The following is a 20,935-nucleotide window of genomic DNA, read 5'->3' as shown; positions in this document are numbered from 1 at the left end:
TGCGTGTGAGAATCAATGACAATGTGGCTTCTTCCTGTTTTCTTTTTGCCAGACTTGATTGCGCTCATACATTTTCTTTTCTACTGTAACATCAGTGGTGGGCCGTCCGGGCCTGCAAGCCCTTCTCTGCCGGCCTGAAAATATATGAATCAGGCTGACGTGAATTATATTTTGTCCATGAATTCTGATTAAAGAATTCCAAATTGACCTTCTGCTTCCTTTCAATACTTTTCCCCTGTTGTGCTGCTTCCAGATGTGTGTTTACATATTTAAACATTAAACCAATCACATTTTCATCCACCAGCCATCATTTGTTACCAGGTTAAGAAATCTACCTGTACATCTTCACAATCAGTTCTGCAGGCCATGGAGATAAAATTAATGAAATAAAATCATGGAAACCAATCAGACTTTGAGTTGTTGAGGCGCTGGCAACGTCAGAGTTTTCGCAAACTATGATTGGCTAGTCACATGATTGGCAAGTCAGTAGCCAATCATAGTATCACTAGCCGCTAGTGATAACCGCATACTGGCCAGAGCTATCACACTATCTGTAGTGAGCTGTATAAGCAAATTAATTTTTATGTTGATTTCATAGCGGTTTTGTCAACCCACAATTATTGAAGGTGAAGAAGAAATGGATTTGGTTGCAGATATACATGTATTGTTATAGCCATCTTCAAGACGGACCTTTCAAGAATACATGGACATCATTAAGGTTGAACAGCTCTGAAGATAGCAAAAATAGCGAATAATATTGCAATTTTATGAGGTAATCATAAATCCACACGTTCATAGTAAAAAATTGAACAGTTTAATGACCGTATTTCTTAAGTTTCTTCAAATCATAAGTCATTTCCTGGCCAACTGCATCCTCTAGTGGACGTATAGTAATACCACACCACACTCACAGCTGCTTGATTCTGATATAGCACTACTGAAGGCCGAGGAGTGATATGCACGGCCCGCCACTGGTTAATTGTATTACTCTTCCTCCCCTATAAGATTCAAACAAAAAATATAGAACAATGATGTTGTGTTTCTGATGTGATTTCATTGTCAAACAGGACCTCTAAGATCTTAGACACCTTTCCTGATATGGCAATTTTAATTGGTGTGTTGTAGTTAATAAACAGGATAAAACGTCTTTAAAAAATTACATAAAAATTAAAAGAATACATACAATTAATTACAACAATCTGTCACGTATGCTAACTTGAATGCAATATGGTTACTGCTTGTTTGTACTCCTTTTGTGTGCGTGTGTGCGTGCGTGTGTGTGCGTGTGCGTGTGCGTGTGCGTGTGCGTGTGTGTGTGTGTGTGTTGCGTGTGCGTGTGTCAGAGAGTGAGAGACAGGGAGAAAGGGAGCAAGAAAATAACTGATACTGTATTGTATTGGGTTCAGTTGGTGAGATGAAATAAATTAGACCAATATCACCACTTAGTGGACACACTTTTACATCGCAGAAATGAAAGGCGGACTGTGTCAGTAAAGTTCCGGAACTGGTGTCACAAAAAAATGACATTTCAAGCCGGGGGTTAATATAATGACGCTTGGGTCTTATTGCACTTTCTCTGCCAAGCACTTCATTCACTTGCGGAAGGATTCTGACTGGATCCTCCACCGCAGCTCCATCATCAGACCCATCTTGATGTTGTACACATCCTCAAAACCGGTCCACTTGATGGGCCCCTTAAACTTTGGAAAGATCGTCATGCGGGTGGGGCTATCACACGGAGCCAACCAATATCAGTCAGGTGGTTGCGATGTTCTTCTTATCCACAAACAGTTGGATGCTCACTATGAGCGAGTGTGTTGTCATAGCGAAGCAGCCGCCAGTTGTCCCGTCACAATGCTCGCCTCTTCTTGCACACTGAATGAAACGTTGCAGGATCTCTTTGTGGACATGCCGGATGATTATCTGGCACCAGGGGGAGAACTCAAAGCAAATGCTACCTCTCACGCAAAAGATTACGATTTTGACTTTGAATTTAGATTCTTTCACTTTCTTTGCCCTTGGCAATGTCAGACCATTTAGTTGGAGTTTGTTAAAAACAAACTATATTGGCTATATGTGTGAATTGTTTTTTTCCTACGCTGTATCTTCTTTGTGATTGACTGGCGACGAGTCCAGGTTGTATCTCATGTCTCATCCCAAATCAATTGTGATGGGCTCCAGCTGACCGCCTCATTGACTGAATTTCACCGATGAACCTAATAAAGATGAAAATTGTGTTTTTTTTTTATCTGTGGCAGACTTGCTGAATTGGCCCAAACTATCAGGGCTCATTGTGTATTTTTTATGAACTTTCCAACTCATGTTACATGTTGGCAATATGATAAACCAAAGAGGGATGATCCACACTTGTCATAGTGTCATAGTTAGAGGGGGAAAAAATGAAACTATAAGCCGTGTTTATAGAACGAGCTTGAATGATAGTGAAAATGCCCTTTATTCTCCTCTTTGTCAATTCATATCATACATGACCTTTCAGGGTTCATTATAAACGTATTTTATGTCACCATTGCTGTAGAGAAGAAGGAAGTCCAAACAGTTGTTTGAGAATCATAGTTTGCTTTATTACACAATGCTTAGAAAATGTGTTCATAACTCATTCACTGCCATTCACGACTTTATTCAGGAATTGAAAATATGACGTTGCGCGCCATTCCCAAGTTTTTTCGGGTTTTGGTTTTTCTTGTTTGAGTGCCGATAAAGTGCTAACCATAGCCTCTGGCAATGTTTTTTTTCCGTTCCACAAGGGAGCTGCATGTCCCCCTTTTCCATGTTAGCGCTGTGTTCCAGCTTCAGTTGTGGTTCAAGCGCTATATCAACCAATATGTATGTATTGCATTGTATTTTGGACTGCTGCCCTCATTTCAAGGTCATATAACTCCATACCCATAGAATTTAGGAATTAACTCTTTTTTCTGATATAAGAAGAGAGTCTAAGGTTTGGTACACTGCATTGAATGTTTATGTAGTCCTAAAACTCAATATTCTGTGGGTCTTGGAACTTGAGTGACAAACCCTGGCACTGGAGTGGACACAATTTTGCACGTCTAGCCGTGAAATAGTTAATCTTTTACTAAATATTAAAACATAATAATAATAAAAACGAATAAAAATGTAAAAGACGGAGTTCTGAATCATAAAAAAACATTTAAAAACATTAAATAACTGAAGATCAAACACTAAAGACAAATGAAATAAAAAGTTATCATTATAAAAATTCAAAACAATTATAACCCCGCTTGTCCACAAGAACAGGAAGCCCTCCGAAAGGCTGATAAGCGTTTTGTGTCTTTGAAAAGTATGTCATGATGAACCCAAGCGCAACCCACTTTGACATCAGCAGAAAAACCGATATTGGTGTATTTTTATTTGTTTGGTACCAAAGCAGTTCAGATCGGATCTCATAGTTGTCAAAAGAAATCAATGACAGCGGTTAATGATTTCACAGTATTTGTTTCCAGTAACACATAAAAAATATGCAGCAGTAACAATTGAGCAGTATTTCTTCCATTGTCTATTATTCAAATAATTTTTTCACATGTACGACAGCTCTTGACCGATTTCCTAAATGATTCTATTGAATAAAATGAAATGGAACAGATCGGTATAGAAAAGTCTCCCGCCCTCCAGGCTCGTTGACTTTGCTTCCCGGTTGAGGTCGTCGTCGTCTGGTAGGCCAGTGACGCCTCACTTCGGGTATTTGATAAACTGACACTCACAGAATCAGAGTGTCCGACTCAGCTTGTCAAATACACCAAGTGGGGGGCCCGATCAAATCCGACTTGACCCCTTTGAAGACATGAACATTCAACACATGCCCCCTGTCCCTTGGAAGCAATCGTTTTTCAACAATCTGAATAAGTTACCTGCGGCGCCTGGTTACTGCTTCTGAGGGCCGAGGTCTTTCGCCGCTCCCGTCCTTTGACTGCGACGAGCTGACACTGAAAATCGGTCGGAGGGTTTTGGCTGCATTGATGCAAAGGGGAAGTCAAAACGAGGAAGATAAGTCGAGCGGCTCACTCGCAGGAAATGTGTGGAAATAAAGTGTCAACATGTCAACGGTTGTGAAATGCTCTTGAATGCTTTCTGGGATAGACATTGTCCACGCCTTTCGATTTGAAAGTTCTTATCGATGCATTCAGAAAGCCCTTGTGGTACTGATGATTGAGAGTCTGTCAGCACATTGAAGCTCAAAAACACCCCCAGAAAAGAAGGACCACTTTATTTTAACCCCAAGAATAACTTCCTCTACCCATCGTCAGCTACCAATACTGTAATTGTTTCGTGATCCTGGTTGCAATCACTATTTCACAGCCACTTTTTGAACTAAATGACCACAAGTGCTGCTGTCTTTCTTCTGAGAACAGCAGAGTCCAAATTCCTGCCAGGCGGGTCATTTCCCGGTTCGCAGCCAATTTTAAGTCACAGAGAACAACCATTTACACACATTCATACCAATAGAGTCTTCAATAAAATTAGCATGCAAACGTGTTTTTGAGATCTGGGAAGAAACCCGCGATGAAATGCCACTCAAGCATGACACGAAACACGAAAAAGTGCATGCAGAAAGCTCACAACCGAAACCCACCACTTTAACTGACGTGCCAGTGTTGTGCACGGGAACACAAAAGCTCAAAACTGGAAGTGATAAATGCGAGGAAACAAGCACATTGATTCATTTATTGCTCGGGAGCTTTGTCCAAGATTTTCTGTCTGCGTCAAGAAACGACAATGTAGGGGATTGGTTCAAGATTCTTCTTTTCCTTTCGGCTTTTCACAGAAACACCGTTAGCCACACGTAGCAATGATCGACTTATCGTACTGGCACTAGCGTACTGGCCGTGGCACCGTGTGGTTTGGTTCGTGCGCCGAAAACTAGTTCGTCAGCGAAGACTATCTGCTTGTGAATTTAATGTTTGTGAGGCAAAAAGTTTGTTTTAGTGGTTTAATGTTATGATTGATGAAATTGTGATTTCACAGAGTAACCTAGTTAATCATGCTCAATTTGGTTGCAGTACAAATCGGCAATGTCAGGGTTGTGTTAGGTTAGAATATTACAAGCTAATATTAGCGTTAAGAGTCTATTCCTTCAGTAGAAATAACTTTATGAATGTTGTTTTGTTTGAAATTCCACATTCCTGCTCACTGAAATACAATACAATACAATACAATACAATACAATACAATACATATTGATTTATATTGCGCTTTAACAGCTCAAGCTGCAACAAAGTTTAACATGGACAGGTATCTTATACAAGAAAAAAACTCTCACAAAGTTAGTAGAAAGCACCGGGGAGTGAAACTAAGATCAAGTTGGACTCATGCTGAGTTGAATGGCGAAGAGTGAGCTCTGAGAGAGGTTTTAAAGATGGGCAGCGAAGGGGCTTGCCAAATGTTCAGTGGAAGGTCATTCCACAGAGTGGGACCAGCAACATAAAAGGCTCGATCCCCTCTGAGCCTACGTTTAGTTTTTGGTGCATCTAATAATTAAATGAAAAATGAAAGATCCTTCATTGAAAGCATGACATAACGCAAGATGGTCTGTAAGACATGTTGATGCCGGTTGTCTTTACAAACTTGCAAAGCACCACGAATGTATTGAGGGCACAAGTCTCGCAAGCGGCTGAACAAACTTCTCTGAGAAGCAATACGCCAAGATAGAGGAAGTAGGTGGTGAAGAGATGCCTCCCAAGTGTACTCTTGAGAAAGACTCGAGTGAACTTTCATCAAGTTGTTCCACAACAATTAACTGAAGAAACAGGACGCAGTTCGGTGGCAGCCACATTTCTAAATTCAAGAACTCACACAGTGGTAAAATTATTGAGGGGACTGTGGTGACAGGAGCTTTTTGCAGCAGTGTGACGCGCACTATTATATCTATTTATTTATTTCTTTCACCATACTGACGCTGAACTGAGCGCTGCTTGTTTGCTCACCTGTCACACAAGAGCTCTATTATTTGTATTTAGTCTCAAAACTGGGAGTGAGGTTTATTTTTGGAGTGAGTGAATTTGTCTCACTAAACGCAAGACATTGTGCCCTAATTGTGAAAACTGTTTATCAAACTAATGGCGACTAATTGTGAAAATTGTTTACTGTTGCTCAGTATTTTTGATAACTCCCCTGTAAATTGTTTTCTTGCCAAATCGCTGACACTAATGAGCTCAAGACGCCACTGTGTGGTTCATCGTGAAATTGCAAGAACTGTGGTTGCACAAAAAAGTTAGTTACGAATACACGAATACTGTACGACTTTCGTACTTTTATATGATTGTGATACCCTTGCAGATGCGTACTTACCGATTTAAATTGATTTGGGGAAAACCTATAGCGTACGCGTTTGACGTCGTCGTAAATCGAGGACCCTTTCAAGAGGCCGAGTTGCAAACAGAAGACAAGACCAAGTAGGTTTTTTTCTGGCTTTTATTTACTAGAGAAAGGAAGACGAAGCAACAATTGGGCAAGGCACTGTCTGTCAGATGGAAAAAGATCATTATGATTCAATCCTTCATGTCATTAAAAAAACCTCGAAGAAAACACGAGCGAACCTAATGCACATAATTTAATTAACTATATTTAAAGGGATTGTTTTGGGGTAAAACATACAGTACAGCTTCATTTCAGTTGTCAGAGGCTTCTAAAGATATCCAAAATCGCAAACATTCTTAGGTTTGACAGCAAATGTTTACTTCAAGAAAATTACTGTTTTGCAATTGCATCTAAGTAAAAAAAATCTGACACATTAAAATAGAAAGCAACACCTACTGCCATAATACTTTTATTTTGACCTTTGAAAATAATGTAAATACATCTTAGAGAGACCAATCTATGAAACAAGCAAAACCCTTCTTGTGCCTTGATGCCTAAACTAGGCTCAAACGGTGGCGATGACATGTTGAATTGAAAAAGAATGTTGCTGTCATGAACTGGAATGTTGATTTTTCTTTCATCGGTGCTATGATGTGTTGCGAACAGGGTGTTGCTTGTTCCTTAAACTTACTAGAAGAGCCACCAGCCACTTCATTAGTTTACAACTAATAGCGTGCTGTGGATGCTAAAATTGTATTATACAAAAATATCCTCAATGTTTTCTTTTACTCTCTATTTTAACACCATACATGATTTGATCACATAAGAATAATCCAAATCACAAAATACAAAACTCATTAATTAAATACATCATATTAAAATGTAAGAACTAGGGATATCACTCATTGTTTTGGTTAAGATTGAATACTGTAATGTTCCAGTGCATGTTAAGGGAATGACGCAAAAATTATATATATTTCAGATGTGATGGAAAAAAAAGATTAAATTAAAACATAGCAACTTGAGAAAGACATACTGGAGGATGTTGAACAAAAATGGTCATGCCTCGATATCAGAAATATTTGATTAAATCCTTATATATTAAGCCTAAACTTAAATCAAAAATATAAGTGATGTACGTTGTGTAGGTGTAAGAGCTCTACCATCTGCCCAAAATCACCCAGTCAGATATGAACGCCTGCCTCATGGTCACTTTATTTTCTCTTTCCTTCCATTTCAAAAGCTTCCCCTTTATAGACACACATGATGAGCATCATCATCTCATCATGCTGATTCAAATTTAACACTACAAACTAAAAGTCTTTCTTTTGGCACAAGTTTATTCAGTCTAGATCCCAAAAGAAAAGCAATTCATTGTCTAATTCTGCACTGTAGATGCAACACCACCACCAAAACCAATTCATACGACTGTTTATCTTGTACAGGATTGAAATGCTGTGCATCATGAGATCACGAAAACGAACAGAAAACTCACTTTGCATGTGTACAGCAGAAACATTACATTTATAGCCAACGGCCACAGAATTGGACTGGCCTTCATTTTTTTTTATATTGAATACAAGGAAGTGACAGAAATGAGATGAATTTATAATTGGTTTACTTGATGCTTCAAAAAATGTGGTGCATTAACAAAATGCTACAAACCCCCCTCAGTGAGGAATGCAATTTAAAAAAATATATGTCCCTTATTAACCAGTGACTTGTCTTAATTCAGTTAGCAATGATAGCAATTGCAATTTTACAGATCCATATTTGTACATTGTGCTGTATTTGTGCAGCCATGTCATGATTTGCAGCTGATGTATTTTCTATAGGGGTGAGGGGCGGGGGGTGCTTGAGCGAGACAGGACAGCAGTCCAGCCGAGTGGGCTTGGTGACTTCCGCATCACATACATTCAAACTCATCGATGCGCTGCTTGGTGTTTCCTGACCGGATCTGCCGAAGGGTCTTGTACTTGTCTCGTCCTGCCCGCATGTTCTCTGCGTGGATCATGTCATTGACCGTCTTCTTGGTCTCGTCTCGGGCGTTGGCTAACTCTGAACTTAAAGCCTGAAACGACAGTTGGGACACATTCTGTGTAAGGCGTCTGAAACAACTTCCTTCTTCTTTACATTCTGGCGAGAATTAGACCTTGAAGGACACAAAGGAGAGCAGAGCTTTTCCAGTCTCGTGTTATTTGATGGAAAAAATGCATCCTTGGGCTAAAGCACCGTGTCTGTGTAAGCTCTCAGTCGTACAGGAGTGGTCCATCGATGAAAAGGTTTCTTCAGCCGTCATCTGTACTTCTTTGACGGTGTCGGACGTTTCGCTTCTTATCCAAGAAACTTCGTCAGCAAACTATTTTTTTACTGGTAGTTTAGGCCCTATATATATATTCCTACTGTGTAGGGATATATGCGTCCTTGGCCTATTTCCCTACTGTATGTAGGGATATAAATATAGGGCCTAAACTACCAAAAAAATTTAGTTTGCTGCCGAAGTTTCTTGTATAAGAAGTGAAACGTCCGACACCGTCAAAGAAGTACAGATGATGGCTAAAGCACTGTGAAATATTGCTTTGGTGCCAAATACTCTAACTTTCATAGCCCAACCAAGTGATACTTTTCTGGCATTTTGGGAATCACAGGAGTGTTTAGGGAGGAGCGTTGACATATTTCTGTTCAAGGATTGGTCTACATATAATTCTTACAACGGTGGAATATTGGGGAATCTAATGGGGAAATTATTTTGCCTCATTGAGTTTCAAAGGAGGACGGGGAAAGCAGATCTGCCTCCTCTTTGTGATACTCGGCTGCGAGCGTCGTTTGTGGATGCTAATGTAATGAGTATTATAGAAGATAGATGGTTGAATGAGTGACAAGTATGTGCTTCTTGTTTGAAGATGGCCTCCGTACACCGCTGTGTGCGGTGACCTTTACTAACTCCACTGGGAATTTATTACTCTTGCTGGAATGAATATACTGCCCCACGGTGGACGCTGATGCCAGCTCAAGGGTCAGGACGCGGCGTTCTGAACTTAGAGAGCACTGCAGACAATCGGTTCTTACAGTTCACAGCGCTAATACTGTATATTCGGGTCAGCTAAAAACAACGTTCTGATTCCACCTGCATAACATTGCATCGGAGCTGAAATATTACTACCGCCATCCAATGTTTCGGAGAGAGGCAGAACAATGAAATGTTGTACCATTACTATTTAGCATGCCCTGTACTTTTCATGACATTATTTTGTTTTGTTTGGCGGGGATTTTTCTCATGTAAAACGTGCGCCATGACTCAATCAAGTCGTGAAAGCACACGAGGTCGTCTGACTTACAAGTAAGTGTTTCTGCAAACGTTCGTTCTTCTCCGCCTCGGTCATGCGCTCTTCCTCGCTGCGGTCCTTGTACGTGGCGGCAGATGTGAACTCGGCGCTGGCCTCGGCACTGCTTTCATCATTCTCGTCGTGCTCGTTTTCTGTGTTGAGGGGCTCCTGAACATGGGCCACCATCACTTTGTTTTTGAGCTCTTCTTTGGTCTTCTCCAGATCCTGCTGCACCATGGTGGCCTGAAGTAAGAGAATGTTCATGAATTAATTACATGACAAAGTATATTGAAAGGGAATATTTTTTCAATCATTGTCATAAGAACAAAGCTTTATCAACAATGCACAAGTTGCACACCTTCTCTTGCCAAAGATTTGCCTCTTCTTCTTTCTTCTTCTTGGAATCCTCCAAGAGGGAAATCTTTGAGGTCAGCTCAGCCAACTCTGTTGCCTAAAACAACAGCACCATCCTTGCCTGAGTTGCTTATCATCAAAAGTGTCAAATAAATGTAACCTGAACTTCGTGTAACGGACCAGGTGCTCTTGGTTCTTCATCTGGTTTTCTGACTGCTGCAAAAGAGTCATCTTGGCATCCTCAGCGCCTTTAAGGTCCGCCTCAAGACGCTCAGCCTCCTCCTGGGCTCGCTTTCTCTCCCTCTCCAACTCCAGAGCCCTCAGTGTTTGCTCCTCCAGCTCTGCGCAAAATCACATCGCTTGAAGATCACACCAGAGCAGCAATCTTAGCGCAACATACTGGTCGGTCACCCACCTTGCTGGGCTTTTTTAGTCTGCTCCTCAATCTGCTTTAATCGCTCCATTAATTCCTCTTTTTCCTTTTCTATCTTCTCCTTTTCCTTTTCCACAGCTTCTCTTTTCCTCTTTTCGTTATCCAGCATAGCTCTAAAGCATCGAAAAAATATTTTACAGAGTACTTTGAATGATGCAGCTAACTTTGTCAGCTGAAAACAATACAGTCACTGTCAGAGCTTGGACAGATTTATTCAGTGATGAAGCAGATGATTAGTGCATCTTTGATTTCAAAGCCAATCCATTATTTAACAATTTAATATAGAAAAAGGTGAAAAACGTTACCGCTCCATCTTCTTGAGATTCTTATCCTCCCGAGCTTGCGCCTTCATCTGCTGTACTTCGATGGTGTCTGGCTTGCGGCGGCGCATGTACAGCTCGTGGTTTCCCATGCAGAGAGACAAAATGCGCTTGTTGATGCGCAGCCGCGGAGCATAAAATACAAAGTCCTAAAAAAGAAGAAAGGAAAAAAAGAGCAAGGAAAGATAAATGACGGGTATCATTAAATGAACGGGTGAAGAAGCCAACGTTGAACCCACCGGCGCTTTCTTATCAATTGGTTTGATGACGAATTTCTTGTCATTGAAGGAAATGTTCCTGATTTCACTCCAGGGAAAACCAATTTTGGGCGTCATTCTGTTAAATATACACACAGGCGTCAGAATTGATGACAAGCCCCAAAAGCTACAAAACGGTTGGCAGTCCAAAACACCAAAGTTGCATATACGCTTACTTGTCATTCTGTTCATATATGTTCAGTCCCAAAGCGTCCACTCCCAGCCATAACTCTGTTCCTTTCTTGTTTTTGATGCTGAAGTAGTTGACTCCATACATCTCCAGGTCCTGGGCGATCTTCAAATACTCCATCATGGATTCCTCTCTGCACATACGAGCGATTTGGCTTTGAAATACTGGATTGGTCATGCTTTTGACTTTAATTGGACAGGGAAATAAAAATCTCTTGTCGTTTTGCCCAACTTCAAACTATGGGATATAAGCAATCCGCGGACACCTGTGAAGTTCCTCACGTCAGTTTTAAGACTTTTGTACTGTAGTTCTTTACTAGGATCTCGCAAAAGATCCTTCACTAAAACATAGTGCACTTAAGGTGTCAAAAATGGCTCAAGCAAGAATGGACTGGTCTAACCCTATAAATGTTGGCCACTTTTGTAAACCGACACCGATATGCTAATTTGTTGTATGAAATAGCTTGTGATTTATTTCTGTTTTAAGATCTATGCTAGGTTATGACAACTCAAAGCCATGAAAGGTGTTATTTATCATGACCTCTGGTTCCTGGCCAGTGTTCTATTTGATGCCAGGCCACTGGAAGATAAATTTTGGCCGGACAGTACAAATAAAACTGGTAACCCGTATAATGAGCTGGGAACTTGTTATCAAATGAGGAGGAGGAAGGTACATTACCTCATCATTCCTTTGTGTTCTTCGTGCCATACTTGAATCCTCTCCTCCCACTGGTCCTTGCTGAGTTTGTGCTGGTCCAGAACTCTGCCAACGTAAGTGGTCAGAGGTCACGCAGAGAACTAAAAAGGCCGATTTGAAAGCCAGATGACGACTGCTCGTCTCGTCAATAACTGAATGAGTGCGGTAGGAATTACCTTTGAGGGAGCAGATTCTCGTTGGATAGATAGCCCGGTGTGTGAACGTCCTTGTTGTAGTCAGCATACTTGGCCTGCACGGCATAGGAAGCCAGCAGGACGGCCGTCTCTGGAGGGCAGTAGATATCGTCGTTTAGAATTCCCTCCTTCACTTGCAGGAAAAAAAGCCGCTGCGTGGCATCCTGGATTAACTCCTCTGACACGTCCTCGGGAAAGAACTTGGCACGGAACTTGAATAGTAGCGGGCTTTCCTTCCTCACATCTTGGGCGGTCACCTGAAACGATAACGTTGAATATCATGTTGGTGCAATATTTTTTATTTATTGGATGGCGACAAAGACAGGAAAATCAATAAAACGTTCACCTTCTTATTGAGCTTGAGCCACGTAGATAGACCCTTGGTATCCTGGTACTGGAGTCCAAAGTACCAAACCTCCCGCAGTCCAATTGTTTTAACAACCTAAAATATATATATACATGCAGTCTATGAAAAAAACTCCCTAGATTTTTAACACGTTTAACTCATTCACTGTCAGGCGTGCAAAAATGTGTCCACTGCAGTGCCAGGGTTTTTGTCATTGTCACTTGAATTCCAGGACCCACAAAATAGAGTTTTAGGACTACATAAACATTCAATACAGCGTAAGACACCTTTGACTGTCTTCTTTCATCAGAAAGAAAGAGGTAATTCCTAAATTATATGGGTCTGCTGAAGCTGAAACAAAGCGCTAACATGGGAAAAAGGGAAATGCTCTCGTCATATTTTCAATTCCAGAATCAGAAAACCTTTATTCGTCCCACAATGGGGAAATTTGCAGTCCACGGCAGCAATTTGAAAGCAATAAATAAATAAATAAATAAATAAATAAATTTGTACATGGCAGTGAATGATTTAAAAGTTGACAATCGGCATTTATTGTTTTGAGAGACAGTCTTGAGGAGGGGGGTGTGGTGATTGCCAACGTCATTTAGTATGTCTGGAGGCAAAACAAAATGATTATTTTGTGTGTCCTACCTGGTCAAAGAGTTGCTTTCCTGTTGTTGTGGGCTGAATGGCAAACTCCAGTTCCGCATCCATTGTGGTGACTCTGACACTAATCTAGGGAACAGAAACAAATGGGAGAAATGAACAATGCAAAGTGGCAATAACGTGGACGTGAGCGTTCATTTAAAAACAAATTCGTCAACTTTGTTTGTGTGAATACTGAATTTCCAAAAAATAAAAATTCGGGAAAAAAATGCAGTCACGCACGCACAGGTACTATCAGGCTTCAACAATGAGAAAGAATTGAATGTCTTTGGAATTTGAATCAATAGAAAATCAGAAACTGTAACAAGACACAGGCATCACATTGACTTAATCCTTAACTGAACACTAAATGGTGGGTGGACAAGCCCTCAACCCCCCTTTCCCCCCAAAAAATCTGACTGTGGAATGAATAATTCCATTTTATTTTTTTTTTCTGCGACAAGACTCCATGAAAGCCCATGTGCCGACTAGCGGGTCTCAATATGGAACTTATCTCCAGGAAGTAACCACATCCTCTGGTGTTGTGACCTTGTGAGGCCTTTGGCCGCTGGACACTCATGAGAGCGGCCGACTTCCTGTCATGTATAAAGCAGTCAAGCAGTCAGCTCGCTGCTCTGTGGACTGCCAAGAACATACCCGCACACCTATTTGCAGAGAGTTTGTCACCACTGAGGAACTTCCTATTCAAGTCAAGAATGCACTGAACTCACAACTGATATTGAAACAGGAATGCGGAATGTATCGCAAGAACCACCTTGATCAAGTCTGAAATTTTTATCGTGCTTTTGCATCAGTGATATGATGATGAACTTCTAATAGTTAAGAACATGGGGGGGAAAATCTCTGTGTGTACTACATTCATTCCAACTAGTCAAGGTCATACAAATATATTCAGTCTGGAATCAGCAGATTGTCTGGCAGTTTCTCATTTCTTTGCCCTCTTGGAGATGATGAAAAAGGCAGCACACATGCCTGTTGGGAAATAACTTTGCAAGCTGAGGCCCACGCTTCAACAACAATGGTGCACATTATTTCCCACAAGTTGGGGTTGACGAGAGTGTTGCGTTCTTTCCCATTCATGTCAGCAGAACCCAATTTACAGCACAGCACACTTGCCTTTCTGTCACTTCCTGTCATTGGCAGCAGTGAGTTTGTCGGTCAATTTGAGTCGACCCCAAGGAGTGACAGAATCGTCTAGAATCAGATGGGCAGTACCACCAGTAGTGCGCATGATCTCTCGAGCGGTATAAACCCTGAATGAAATGCTCAAACTGTGCATAACGTTTGAGCGGGTTCCATTTTTTTGTTTACTTGGACGGTACATTTGTGAAGTACAGTACCATTGCATTTAATGTTTTTAGGAGTTTGTCTTCAAATATTTACTTTTGTACAATTTAACATTCATGCGCAATGCCGATTCATGGATGAAGTTTTTTTTTTCAAGCTTAACATTATGTTAGTAGCTTACAATGAATGAACTATACTTGACAGGAAGTGAAAGGGTCTCATTTTTGATGAACACATGCCCGACTACATTAACTGTATTTTTAAAGTTTGTCTTTTCTCAAGTTACATTTGTCATAACAAGTTTGAGAAGAATTCCTATTTTAAAGAAGCACGATGTCGGAAAGGAAATCATTTTAAAAACCTAAATTCATCTCGCAATGACTCGGCTGGTCTTTCTGCCACTTTGTTTCCCCGAGCTAGAATGACTAATGTTACGTCAAAAAGGAAGCGCACGGCTACACTCTGTGCTTGTGTTAGGGTGTGCCGCCGACACTATTCTTAGCGTACGCTCACCCGCGCCCTCTCCACTCTCGTGCCATGTTTCCATGCATTCGACCTCATCATTTTTCCCCCATGGCAACGAACGGCACAACGTACATTGCCAAGATAACACTGTTCACCATCACCATCTTCCGACAGTGTCCTATGATAGTTAAATGTTTGTGACGGTGGCATTTTTCATGCCGGCATTAGCTTTACTATTACTTCCCATGTCCAAGAGAGCCACACAGCTCAAATCTCATTTTTCTATTGACGTGTCATACCAAAAACAGTGATCACTCTATAAAACACCATCAACATGATGTAGACTCCCACAATATCCAACAGTACAAATGATATATTGAGAAAACTATGTCGCTGCCTTCTAATTACTCATATTAAACCGATGCTAAATACCTTCACAATGTCAACTCGAGCATAGTAAACATCCAAAAGTAATTAATACAAAGAACTGTTTTTTGAGTTAACTAGTCATTTAACACCCTCCACTGTGTTAAATGACTAGTTAACTCAAAAAACAGTCTGTCAGACTGTCAGATTTTTCATTTTATTTTACTTAGACTCGTGGCATTTGTAAATGATGTCAAAGTTGTGAACAATCAATTGTGTGACATACTCCTGTATGTAAGATCGAAAGCTGTGTGTCGAAACAGTTGTACAGAAAAGGCTGTTCAACCTCCCACCTCGGTTCAAACGCCCTGTGGCTGTGTGTACTGTTGTGTGTCTGCAGTCCAGATGTGTTTACAGCTGAGGGGCTGGATGCAGCCGAGCATTACGTTTCACGAAACCCTCCAGTTGAAGGGTGTAAACTGGCAGACAGGAAGAGGGAGGGAAGAAAGAGAGAGGATGAGCTTTCTTTACAAAAGCGAGGAGGGGTCTTTCCCATGACCATTGTTCTTAAAATATACATACTTGCGCGCATTCAGCTGCTCAGACATTTCTTGGTGACAAAGCCAAGTCCCTTTTGTCGGGATGGTAGTTAACATTGGTAATCCTTCTCTAAACAGATACGTTACTCAATCAACTCATGAAGGCCTGTTCACTCTACTTTCATACTGTTCACTAATACTTGCGTGTGAAAAGTGTCATTGAGTGCAGAACTTCCAATACAAACATTTGGCGAAATCTCAAGCTTGTTCTTATCTCTCGACAACCTTGATTTGATGTGGGGTGAAAACAACAGAAAAAAAGGACAACTGGTCGGGCTACCTAGCGCAAAAGTATCAGAAATATTAACATAAAACGACTTACTTTCCAAAGTGTAATTGTCACAGCAGATCCCAGTTGAAAATATTCCAGTAATTTGTGTAAAAAAACTAAACAAAAAACATTCACTTTTGCCACCACCTCTACTTCTACAAACTAATCTCCTTCGCTATGCGCACTGCGGCCTCCTTAAATCCCCTGCTAGCATACCTCCACGTCTTTCAATTGACCAAATCACCATAGCCACACACACTCAATGTTTGTCCCTTTCGCAAGAAAACCACCAATGTTGTTCACCTGCGACTCAAATGGTAAGTTATAACCAATTGTTTCTTTTTTTAAAGAAAATATTTTTACCATTGTAGATGAGTGACAAAGTAACGGTATGCTAAAAATGTTGATGATACTGAACTTTAATGTTAATGTCCAATGAAAATGTGGCATGATGACTTTATTTGGGAGTGTTTTAAACCCGACACAGTAAAGGAATCACATCAACTCGTGATAAAATGGAACTTGGCTGATAGAGCGCTCCGGTGCAATCTTGAGTGTTGAACGGCATGTGAGGAGCAGGCTGAGGGAAGCTGGGAGGAGAGAGTAGCTAGACCGTGATGTGAAAGTCCATATAAGGCTGCAGGCGAGGAAATTACCAGAAAGGAACTGATGTAAGAGCAGAACATTTGAGTCACACCATGACTCTCTTGAGAAACTTTAAGCACTCGAGTTAAGATGACAGAGAGACGCAACTTTTGGAATAATTGTGATTCATTCGGACATAGACAATTGACTAAAATGTGGGTTTTTTTCAGCACTCCCCCTACTTTTAGCTACAGTTCCCCCAAGACAACTTTTACTTGGCAAAAACTCAACTTTTCTGCCGATTCAGATTATCTCGCTTCTGCCTTTTCTGTATTTTGCCTCCCCTGGTTACCAAATAACCTGACAGAGGCACAAATTAACAGCGATCTCTGATAAAGGGACGTACTAAACTTTTCATCGCGACAGCATTGATCCAGTCATTCCTCTTGTCATTTATGGCCAGTGACCTTCCTCTTGATCAGATATTTGTCCCCTTTCAGTTTCCGTTTTTTTCCCCAACACTGGAGCAAAACATCCAAACAACACTGCAGCATTGAACCATGTATTGTCTTATTGCTTGTACACACATTGTAAAAGCTTCTTTTGAGCTTCTCCTGGCTTGTGCAAACAGGAGACCACGCTGCCGCTGTAGAGGCTCACCGTATTCTAGCTGTACTCACTCAGACAATTGGCACACAGACGGTCACCAAAGTAACAGACTAAACATATTTCTAAAAATCACTTCATATATTCTGGGCAAAAATGATTACATTAACTTTACCCCAAGTCAGTGTTTGAATAAGTCTGATATTTAAATCCAATTTACATACCTATTATTGGACATTGTAAAATAAAAATTAGGACGTTCTGGTTGTTCCTCTTACAAACCCAAAAGAGTTTATTTCAGTTCGCGTGGTTCTTTCTTCAGACTTCAGCATACGAAACTGCTCCATATGATAGTGTTGATATTGCGATACATTTTATTTTCTTGTAATCTCTTGTATTTCCAACTTTTTACACCCAATGTTGTAACTTTATCCTGGTAATATTACATTTTATTCGTCAAAATATCTCAAGTTGTCTTGTAGTTTTATGACCCTACTCATTGAGAATGACAAAATTTGTGATTTGTGAAAAAAATGGCATTTATCAAGTGGGTGACTTCCCCCCTTGACGGTTCCAAAGTGCACCGCTAAATGGCTCTAACTTAAAAAAATGTTTCTGCCTAAATATTTATGACCTGTTTAATAGAAGAGACCGTAACCAAATGAAACTTAATTAGATTTAAATATTTATTCATTGCCTCAAGCTAGGAATGCTGCATGCATACCGGCATGTCAGATTTATCTGATGAGACAGTATGTCACAATCATCAGATTTTAATTGGCACAGAGGGAGGAGTAATTGCTTTATTGGCACACAAGGCCCGATGTAATGTGTCCATCTGACATATTTACTGCAGTTTACTGCGGATTTTATGGACAGTAGTCAAAAGCGAATTGTCTTTATCAACTTGAAGTTGGTATCCAAAACTCTATGGATAAACAAAGATTTATAGTGTGCATTTATAGTGAAGAATCAAGATCACAAGTAACAATTTTACTGTTCCACCAGTGTACACGATTTTTATTGTTTAATGTTTTAGCTCATATACTTCAAAACGAAAATAGCTCAGAAGCAATAGCTTTATGCAGGTTGAATTAAACAAAGAGTGTGTGCTGCCATCCCCCATTACCCCCAACAATGAGAGGAGGGGTCCTCTTCATTGTTCCCGATATGCCACGCTAAAACTGGTTGCTAAAGTAAATAAAACGTGATGCCACTAAACCAACTTATAAAAACATCTTTTCGTGCAGTAAAAGCCGGGGCTGAAAATGCACACAGATGGGCCGGCTTGACAGCTCCAATCTCGGTGTCTAACCCGCGAGCTAGCTGTGGCTGGATGCGGAGGCCTCCGGAAACACGAACTCTATGGCGACCAGGGAGGGGTTGGGGGAACTGGAGGGCACTCTCCCAGGACAAAGCCACCCTGGGACGGGAAACTCAACCGTGCCTCTCGTAAACGGGCTTGTGATACAAAGTAGCCAGCCTTGAGGCCTGCATGTAAACTGTGATTTAAGTCGCTCATTTGAAACAGCACCGGGGCGGGAGCGTGCACGCGCACTCTCCTAACGGAAAGTATTGTGTCGTCGCGTTAATGTAGAAAAAGATTACAATAAACCAGACGAAGCACCTGATAAGTATTACACAATACAAATTGCAGTCACATACCGGTGTTGATCACATATCTTGGTCGGATTCTGTAAAATGCGAATAATCACGAGACGATTACAAGATAAGAATAGTTCCGTTCATTCAAGCTTACCGTCTTCGGCATCTTGTCTTTTGTTGGTCCGGTTCGGGTAAGACAAAAACAAACAGAAAAAACTAAGACTAACAGAACAGATGAGCGGTTGTCGAAACCACCAGAAAACTTTTTCCCATCAGAACAACGGCGCCAGTCAAACGCCTTCCTGTTCGAAACGAGCCCAACCTATGACTTGTTAGCTCGATTTAAATAAACAAAAATAACAAGTATCTCTTGAAACTTCGAGGGAAATATAATTCCGTGTGTCGCCCTCGTCAAAAGAAACAGATTCGAAAGCTCGATTTCCTGCTAACGGTACCCGGAGTCTCTAACCACACCCAGGTCGATGACAGGACAGAAGCCAGACAGAAAGAAGGAGAAGCTCGGTTAGATTTGAGTTGATTTAGTTGGAGCCCGCAGACTCCGCCTGCTGCCCCTGCATCATCATGGCCGCACACATTGACTCGACTTTTTTGTCAGGCAAACTACAGTCTGTACTTTTAGACCTATGCATTTTACTCGATTTGCAAAAGTAAATATAGAGTGGTGAATACTACCACCCTCGGGGGCCCCAAGTAAGAACTTTGAAGCCCATCCTGCCTACCCCTCTCCAAAAAACTTGCGTGATGGATGACCAAACATATCTTGTATTGAGTTTTGTCTAAAAAAAAACCTATAATCCCTTCCACCACAGCCTTTATGTCATTTATTAAAATGCATCGTAAAATGGGAGTTTGTAGTCTTCAAAACAGCTAGCGAAGGTTATATTGTATTGTATATTCTCATTTTAAACATTCACAGATCATAGTTTTTTTCTGTATTTCTGCACATACCAACTACTTTATACATTTTTGGTCAGGACAATATGGTAGGCTGAACCTTGTAGCGACACAGATGAAATTTCAGCACAAATGAAATAACTTTCACTAAGAAGTCCTTTTTTTCTAATGTTTTATACAGGCAGTGGAAACAGGGGGTGTCATTTGCCTTCCCCACATTACCAACACTACTGGAATAACGGAAAACACGCCAGCAGACGCCACAGCAGAAATTTTCATGTGGGCCCACAATGTGGTGAGCGAGAGCATGCAGCAGTGAAAGGAGGTAAAATCATTAAACTTGTGCTTTTTTGGCTGCACTTGACCTATCATATTTTTGAGGCAACCTAGGAAAGGCAAACCTAATCTATCCAGATTACTTCCAAGGGTTAAACAGTCAGATGTTTCGCCAATTTCAAAAATATACTTCATCATTGGAGACAACGGCCTATAGCACCTTGATTTGTTCTCTTTGAGGATACAGAGGGATGATTCATGACTTATTTCCTCAGACCTCAAGAAGCTAAATGCTGTCTTTGTACTGATTTCTTAACATGCAGCTCACATTGGGCTATCACACTTCCTCACCTCATCGAAAACATTGGATTTTGCAAGAACATTAGTGTCTCTGTAACTGGAAGATAAAGCATCTTAAAGGACAACCGACACCTCCAGACAAGTTGTGTCTAATTTGTCAAATCACTTCAAATGACTTATACTGAGCATATTTTACAAAGATTCCACGTAATATAGCTATATTTTACATTTTAAGACGCACTGAATATTCAGGAAGTCTTGTTTTCGAGTTGATGACAATGCCTGACGTGACGTCATGTCTGGAACGCCCTGACCAAGAAAGCGACACACAATGCATTTTGGGTACTTTGTTTGGTCTGAAAACTTCGTGTTGAGCCGTGTTGATGGTGAAATTAGGGCGAAATTAGAAGGAAAACACATAACGCGGTGAATCGTTGTGTTGCACCAATAATACTATTTGATACTAGTTGACACAAATTCCCAGCAGACAAATCAGTCCATTTCCAACAGCGCTTGATTCCTTGTGCATTTTCTGGGCCGCTACATTG

At 40.8% G+C, this 20,935-nt stretch overlaps 1 protein-coding gene across 1 annotated transcript; it reads right to left on the bottom strand.

The window, feature by feature from the left end:
• Window positions 1–6,783: 6,783 nt before the first annotated feature.
• On the bottom strand, window positions 6,784–19,407 carry LOC148886316 (moesin a). The gene is made up of 13 exons (XM_089017060.1): window positions 19,051–19,407; window positions 13,098–13,181; window positions 12,447–12,542; window positions 12,083–12,357; window positions 11,889–11,972; window positions 11,197–11,343; window positions 11,003–11,099; window positions 10,749–10,912; window positions 10,426–10,556; window positions 10,191–10,351; window positions 10,015–10,107; window positions 9,669–9,899; window positions 6,784–8,401 (listed from the first exon to the last, which is right to left on the bottom strand). The coding sequence occupies exons 1-13, from the start codon at window positions 19,060–19,062 to the stop codon at window positions 8,237–8,239; spliced, it is 1,740 nt and encodes a 579-aa protein (XP_088873186.1). The 5' UTR covers window positions 19,063–19,407; the 3' UTR covers window positions 6,784–8,236.
• Between the last annotated feature and the right edge of the window lie 1,528 nt (window positions 19,408–20,935).

The sequence above is a fragment of the Hippocampus bargibanti genome, linkage group LG16 (assembly GCF_051943395.1).
Source record: "Hippocampus bargibanti isolate YZ-2025 linkage group LG16, ASM5194339v1, whole genome shotgun sequence".
Lineage (NCBI taxonomy): Eukaryota > Metazoa > Chordata > Actinopteri > Syngnathiformes > Syngnathidae > Hippocampus > Hippocampus bargibanti.
Note: the sequence above shows the minus strand (reverse complement) of the source record. Positions and strands in the feature narration are given on the sequence as shown.